Below are 7,988 nucleotides of genomic sequence, written 5' to 3'. Positions count from 1 at the left end.
TCGTTTGAGCACCAGCGCACCACAGCACAGTCCAGATCCATTATATTCAAATGAAGGCAGACTTCTCTATAGCAGAGATCTCCAAAGCTCCAATGTTTAAAGGGGTGAACTGTCCCTTTAAGCACAAATTGCCCACCAGTCTGGCTTCAAGAAAGATAAAAAAAGGATAATATATAATAAATGTCACCGTTATCAGTCACCATATACATTAGTTCCAGCCTGTAACTATTATAACAGGATCTCCCTGCATTCATACTGATAATAATGAAGAGGATGTTGTAAATGTTTTGGTTTCCCTTCAAGTGGTTAAACATTTTTTTAGGCAGGTCGTTTTGATGATTACTGACGACTGCTGCACTTCCATCTAATTTGTGTGTGTGTGTGTGTGTGTGTGTTATGAAATGACTCATGTTCATTAAGTCAGTAGGTTTGCAGTTGCTTGACATGCAGAGCCCCCAGCTGGCCTGAGAGCAGATGACGGGCACTCACTTCAGTGAGAGGGGTGCTGAGACACACACCTGTTGATTTTTCATCTCCAAGGACAAACCTCACCTGAGTTTCAGTCCAGTTTTTTTTTTAAATTCCCTACAGCTTGATTTTTGCAGCCTTTAATACTTACATTTTGTTCAAATTAAACAGTAGCAGCTTGTGATGTCTGGTCAGAAAGCACCTTCTGTCATACTTTGGCACACACATGAAAGGAACTTAGGCTACTGTGTTTCTACGTCCTCGCCAACATCCTCTTTACACTAACACACCCGACTGCATTATTAAAAATACATCCAAAAGGGACACGCCCAAGTTTTCAAAAGTCTGTCAGGAGTTGGAGTCAGGAGGAGGAGGAGGAGGAGGTTCATTAAATTCTGCAGCATCTGAGCAAATCAAGGCGGTCGTGAATTAAGCTTTTTTTTCCCCTAGCAGTAGAGACTGAGATACAAACACAAACACGCTGCTGTGGAAACAACAGCCTGCACACAAAATGCTTTCGATAACGAGATCCGCACGGCAGAAGCGAAACATCCGCCTCCCTGTCGAGATTTCTAATCTCACCTCGACGAATCGGTCTGATGAGCCTCGCTTGTCCGTCCCTCCATCCTCCTGAGCGGGCTTTTGACGATGATCGCGGCAGAAACAAACCACAGCCACAGCACTTAGACATGTAGCACCAGCTGCTTGCAGGCACCGGAGCCTTGTCCCGAAACCTCCTCCATGCTTTTTCCGGGGAGGGACTTCCAGTTCAGCGAGAGGCAGTCTGTCGCCTGTCTGTTTGAAGTTTGTTTTATAGAAATGATCAAGGAAATAATGACCTCCAGATACAAACAAATGATAATACGCTCAGGGTTTTACTTCATGCACCACATATGGCTCTGCGCTTTTACATTATAACTCCAACCTTCCTCATTTATTCAGATGAGATTTGGTCCGTAAAGAAACACACAGGCTTTTCACAGCTGTGCTAATGCTTTATTTCCGATAAATGGAGTGACTTACCTCGTCTTTAATTAAATTAACCGCTTTAATTTAATCATCTGTTTTGTCCCAAAGTCATGACACAGTCTGAGGAATGAGAGAAACCCCATACTGGATTATTACTGAACACTGGCCTGCTATTTACTGCATTTAAATGTCCTTTGATTGGGATTTCAAGCAAAAAAAAAAAATATTTTGGGGAATTCAAAACATGGAAAAGATGGAAAGCAGGCACATCTTGATGGATATATATAATCAACTTCAGGACAATAAAATAAGTTGAAGACAAAAAGAATTAAGTACAGGTAATGAATATGAACAACATTCCCTTAGATGACGTTTCTGACTACGTTGAGAAGGATTTAATTGCTAACTCCATGTTCTCCTTGTATTATTAAAACAGCTCTCTGCAGTATCAGAAGCTCATAACTGATCCAATACTCTGATATCTGAAAACACACTGCAGCCGTGAAAAGAATCTGAGGAGAACCGACTCGATCTCCGACCTCAGAGGCAGACTAGTTCACTCATAAAAATCAAAACGAGAGCCAATGAAATACACTGTTTATTTACAAGAAGACATTTATACATTTAGATTTTTCTCAAAAAGGCACTTAATTGAAAGCTCAATGAAGACAAGATCAGAAATCAGAATTTAGTAAAAGGCACACTTTAAAAAGCAACAACGCACAAGGCAACGACATATGAAGAGCGTACACAAAGACAAACATGAGCAACAAAGCATGTTCAAAGTGGCAATCATGACTTTTTCCAATGCTGTGTTTAAAAAAAAAAAATCTGGGTGCTTTTTTAGGCTTAAGAGGTTTAATGTAAAACTAATGATCAAATCTCAATCTAGCTTTGCAAGATCTCAAAATACAAAGAAACAGAAAACCACACACACACACACACACAGAGATAGGAATAAAGCTAAATGAAACATGGATACTTGAACAGGTAAACCATTTAACTTCCCCAAATGGTACAAACAACCTTGAGATGAGTGGTGGTGGTGGTGGTGGTGGTGCAATCAGATAATATGACAGGAGCAGGAAAACATACGCATGTTTGAAAGAAGAGGGACACAACTACATCTGATTCCAGGGCAGACTGACAGTGAAAAGGGAAAGACAGACTGCCACTGCATAGCAGCAGGTGGGAAAAAAAAAGAATCTGATTGTAAAAAATATGTACATATTACTGTTTGTTCCTCCAGAGTGTGTTGGTTTGTGTGAACAGGTTCTTTACAGAAAAGGTGCCGTTAATGACGTAAACTTGCTATCGGTTCCTCTCTTTTAGTTTGTTTGTTTTTTGCCACAATCTTCCTGTCCATGGAATGTGTGGAACCTGAGTGTGTGCAAGGTTTTTCTCACGACTCAACTAAACTGCACCCATCCCGATTTGACAGCATCTTTACTGGAGCTGTGGAGGAGAGGGGGCGGGAAGACGAGAAGCAATGATGGAGAGTGACGGGATTCAAACACATTCATGAACACAAATATGGCAGATGGACAAGATGGATTAATGCTCAGACAAAAATGCACGATTTTCAGAGGAAAACTTACTTGGAGCCTGCAGATGTGAAATCTCCCCACAGGTCGGCGCTGGGTTGAGCTGCAGGGACGGGAGAACCGAAGTCTAAAAGAGGAGCTGGATCAGGAGAAAAGAACAGTTACGGAAAGGCTGAATACTGTCTGGAACGTGAAGAACTTTTAAAATATATAATGTGAGACAAAAGCATGGTAATCACCAGTGTTAGTCTGTACAGGTGAGACTGTCTGCTGTCCCCCAGGAGGGGGTATGAGACCTCCAGCCTTTGCACCTGGTGGAGGTGGGAGCAGACCCCCACCCATGGGTCGTGCTTTGCCGCCACCTGCTTCCTTCTTCTTTATGTTCTGTGACAGACAGAGCAATGACAGTTTCTGAATGTCTTTATTAGCTCTTCTTCATAACATTTGTCATTGTTCAACTTATTATTTCATCCTTTTAATTTTTTTCACATCTCTGTATTTAGAGCTAAATGCTCACCCCAATGTTGATCTTGATAGTCTGTCCTTCTTTGAAGCTGAGGTCCAGTTTAGGTGCTGTGCTCTCAGATGCTTCTAGTTTTGCAAGCTCACCTTCTTGCTTCACCCACCTTTAGAAATGGAGTTTGAAAGCATAATAATTATCAGAAAACATCAAACTGAACTGAGTTTAGGGATCAGAATCAGAAGTACTGTGATGAGAGATGCACCGATTGACCAGCCAGGGAATGAAATCGGCCAAGTTTGAGAGGGCTCGACCTGGACCAGAGACCGGCAGTCAGTCTATTGGAGCTCCAATTCCAAACCAGTGCATTTTAGGCATGCATCACACGTCATATGCACAGTGGCACAAGCAATAACGTCACAGCCGCACGCTAACATGTTTGTAGCGTGGACGTTCTTCACCGCGAGTGAAGAAGTCCCAAAGCTCGCAATTTGTAACACACGAAAGGCCAAAGTAAACCATGGGGGACCACCACAAAAACATTTGGAACATAAACCTAATCAGGAACTTGAAACACCATCACCCAGCAGGCAAAGGGAAAGCAGCTAAAGCTACAAGCAGCCCGAACTCAGTGCCAGACACAAGCCAGCAGCCTCTCCGATCTTCACTGGTCTGAGCAGAGAAAAGACCAAAGCAATTACAAGGTAAATTATGGAATTCATGACCCTGGATGATCATCTGTCTCCATAGTTGAGAATAAAGGCTTCAGAAATCTGATAATCTGATAATCCTTGTGAATTTGTAAGCATACTGTTAAATGATATAAATAACTGACATTTGTTTCACTATATAAATCTGTTGCACCTGCTTTTGTTTGGTAACGTAAAACATGTCATGATGAACAAAACAGCACCAGACTCAAAAGCAAAATGTGCAGGTATGAATGCTGTTCACAATATCATATTTAAACATATCCGACATCAGGGAGTAAAAAGGCTTTGGAAGGAAAGCCAACTTACTTAAAGTGATCTTGTAAAGCTACATTGAAGTCAAATGAGTCTCCACGATCAGCAAAACCCAAGCCGATAAAAGCATGACGTCCTTTATAAAAGCAAGACAAAAACAAATTAGAACAGTCGTACATCACATGATAAAACACACTCATTACTGTGGTAGCATGTAGAGAGCAGTATAGGCTTAAGTTAAATCACAGCTGTGGCTTAGTGACAGATCTATCTTACTCCATGTAAGCCTAAATGAAAGACTTTTTCCTCAAGATTACAAAGTTGGGGTTGTCTTTAAAAGAAATAGATGGTGCCTGTATGTAAAACTAAGAATATCATGGTGAAATGCCTCTGCCAATCAGTCAAATTTAGTTTACAACCATGTCTGTCCAGACTCATGATATATGTAAGAAAGACTTTGAAGGGATTTAATTAAAGGTATTAATGGAAGCTATCACTATATTGACAGAGCTCATTCCACGGTATAAAAACCTGCTGTCTTGGCTATGGTTATAACCACCGCAGAGCCATGAAAATCCCTGTCTTTTCACAGATATATTCTTAGATAAATGTGACATTACATTTAAGATTTTTCTAGTCATATATGTGCGCATACTTTTTGAGCATAAACAGAAGCTCTGATTAAAGAGTCTTACCATTTCCATCCTCTATTCGGATCACAAAATACCTGCTGGAGTCTGTGACTGCTTCAACTATACTCCCTGGATACTCTGTGACTGGAGCTTGGGCAAACAACTCTCCTGTAAAGAACAAATTCAAAACAAATAGTGCCTTAGGGTTTTTCTGTTCTGTAAGTCAATAAGTAATAAGACTGAATGAAAGGAACAAAGAAAGACAGCAAAGTTGCTGTCAGGCATTTTGATAATGCTTTTTTTCTTTTCTTTTTATCCAGGGACAGTTCACCACACAATGAAAAATACATATTTGTCTTCATCACTACTGTCACTGTCAATTGAGAGTTGTACTTGTGACAATACATGTGCAATCAAATGTGAAAGGGCAGAAACACACTTGCAGTATCTAATACCCACAGCTCCAACTACAACCCAAAGCAAGCCATGCACGTGGAGCGAGCCTTAAGTACAAACAGGCAGTCTGTTTCGTAGCTAAACTAGCAAGGATTTCTTGCCATTTTTGCAGATACGCTAATCATGTGCCCTCTAAAAGGTGAAAGGGACTGGTGGCTCATTTTAAACTTTCAGTGCATTATTAGTACTTGGTACTCTGGTACTTAAGGAAAGTCATCAGACAATTTACTTGCAGAGGTGAAAGTGTTAAGTGTAAAAACATTTGCCTCTGTGAATCATTATCATTATCAGACACCAGTTTGTTTACCTGTGTTTTTGTCCTCTAACTTAATGAAGGCCATTTTGCCTTTAGCAGTGATTTTCATCCTGCCACTCCATGCAGGTTCATCCAGCTTCCAGTCAGCAGCACTAAAGAAAAAACAGGAAACACACATCTGAATATGAAAGTGGATTGTCTAATCCTCATTCACTGGCATGTCTGACTTCAGCACTGTTTTTACATGGGCAGCAAAAGCAGGAGGAAGTGAAATAAGAGATTTCAACATTAAAAGCAGACGATCTTGTGAGCAGCAAGCTCTTTTTTTTGTTGCCAGCAGAAGAAAAGAAATCCAAGAAAGCACAGGCAAGACGACTTCAGAAAGTAGTGCTCATTTGTTAGAAAACAAAACAAAACTATATACTGAGTATCACCTTGAAGACACTGTATTGGTTCTGTTCACTGGACTCATAGGGGACTTGGCAAATTCAAAATATGACCTGTGTTGATCCTTTAAAGATGTCCTTAGGCTCTGAGCTGAAACAAAGCTTCACTGACCTCACCTCAGTAGTAAAACAAAATACTGAAGCCTGTAGCAGACAAAATAAAGCCATATATTTCTATGTTGTTAAACAAGAACATTTTGGGTTTATACTTTACTTAACAAAATAGTACAAGAAAAAAAATCTTCTGCTTTAAGGTCCACTATTTTAGGAGCTTTCAACTGCATCTCAGAGTCTTCGGTTTTCTTCATGACATCTGACATCTTTAGTCCCAAAAACAAATTTCCAGTGTAAAGAAACATGAACTTTCACAATAGCTCTTTTACATAGAAAGACAATTTCTTCAACAGGCAGGTCATGAGACAGTGAAAATCTGTTCCCAGAGTCGAGCCTAACGTCAGACTTTTCAGAAGTTTTGTTTGCAACGCAGGCATGCAGCCGTAACACCAGCTCACGCATTTTTCACCGACCAAGAAATCCACAGCTTTGTGACTTCCCGTAGCGGCTAGCATGAAATCCTGTATCCATTATCGGACAGACAAGAGCCCTGCCATTTTAGACTTCCCAGGCTCATCAGCAAAGTCATCATGTCGCATGTCTGACACGACGAAAATTAACCACTAACTTTTTAAAAACAGAAGGGGTGTAACGTTAAGCCGCAGGCAGAGAAATGTTTATTGGTAAAATGCGGATAATAATGTCGGATATCTGTGAGCAGATACGGCAGCGACTTTGAACAGATAACGCTAGCGTTGTGTGCACGTCTGGCCACTAGCGTGTGTAACAGCTAGCTTAGGTGTAACGTTACCCGTCGAGATCAGCGTTAGTTAACTGCCTTTGTAGTCAGTAACAATCGGCCACATTTAAAAGGGAGATAGAAAAAAGTGATGAAGATCTATATTAACAAGTGGCTGTCCGATAATGGATGTGTTTCCTTAATTTTAGCTTGGCGGTTGACACTTGTCCCGCTGTCACACAGACTCGTCAGTCAACGTTAACGTTGCTTCAGGTGCTCTTACCGATATCCGCGGTTAGAAGCCCGTGGAGGGATCCGGTACACATGAACCTCGGGCTTTACACACAGCATTGACTCATAAGCGTCGTCTTCTGCCATTTTGTCAAGTTTCACAAACTATCAAACCCAACTTCCGACTTTCAGAGTAGACACTTTGACTGGAGCCGAACTAGACGACGAGATCCTCAACGTGCCGCGGTGCTCGTCCCAAACAGCGCCGCGCCTGGTCAGAATGAATTGGAGTCCTGAGGTGGACAGAAACAGGCAGGCGGTTAATGTGAAACTCAAATGGCTGGAGTGAAGGTTGAAGGGACAGCATATGAGAAGAAGTAGACTATTCAGGTCCTTTGTTAAAGTAAAAGGAGTCTACTAAGAGCCTAGCCGATACTCCACCTACAATCAGGCCTAATGAAAGTAGCTTATGTAACTGTAATCAGCAAAATTCACTTAAACTCCCCAAAGTAAAAGTATTCATTGTGCAGTGACATTGTCCCTTTCAGTGTTTTACTATCATATAGGCTAATATGTTGTTTTTACATTAATATTACTTTTCACTGCTGCTGGTCCCACATGTTTAAGTCTGAGCCAATTTTAACCACTTTATAAACTGTTGGGTAATTTAATCAGCAGCAACGCATTATATTGTATAAGATCATCATATGTTTGTGGTGTTCCTGTCCTGTGAGAAGCACAAATGTCTAAAATAGTCAACTTGTCACG

The 7,988-nt window shown here is 41.0% G+C and overlaps 1 protein-coding gene across 1 annotated transcript; it reads right to left on the bottom strand.

The window, feature by feature from the left end:
- Nucleotides 1-2,017: 2,017 nt before the first annotated feature.
- Nucleotides 2,018-7,508, bottom strand: necap2 (NECAP endocytosis associated 2). The gene is made up of 8 exons (XM_046383764.1): nucleotides 7,273-7,508; nucleotides 5,802-5,902; nucleotides 5,102-5,206; nucleotides 4,461-4,542; nucleotides 3,499-3,607; nucleotides 3,221-3,365; nucleotides 3,036-3,120; nucleotides 2,018-2,892 (listed from the first exon to the last, which is right to left on the bottom strand). Exons 1-8 carry the CDS (start codon nucleotides 7,365-7,367, stop codon nucleotides 2,847-2,849), a joined length of 768 nt encoding a protein of 255 aa, XP_046239720.1. The 5' UTR covers nucleotides 7,368-7,508; the 3' UTR covers nucleotides 2,018-2,846.
- Nucleotides 7,509-7,988: the final 480 nt, after the last annotated feature.

This window comes from Scatophagus argus, chromosome 3 (assembly GCF_020382885.2).
Source record: "Scatophagus argus isolate fScaArg1 chromosome 3, fScaArg1.pri, whole genome shotgun sequence".
Lineage (NCBI taxonomy): Eukaryota > Metazoa > Chordata > Actinopteri > Scatophagidae > Scatophagus > Scatophagus argus.
The sequence above is the reverse complement of the archived record's forward strand: the minus strand, read 5'-3'. Positions and strand labels throughout refer to the sequence as shown.

Coding starts and splice junctions, on each gene's coding strand:
- necap2 (XM_046383764.1), bottom strand. CDS start 7,367: ATGGCAGAAGACGACGCTTATGAGTCAATGCTGTGTGTAAAGCCCGAG. Junction 5,207..5,801: donor GTTAGAGGACAAAAACACAG/GTAAACAAACTG, acceptor TGTTCTTTACAG/GAGAGTTGTTTGCCCAAGCT. Junction 2,893..3,035: donor TTCACATCTGCAGGCTCCAA/GTAAGTTTTCCT, acceptor TCTCCTCCACAG/CTCCAGTAAAGATGCTGTCA.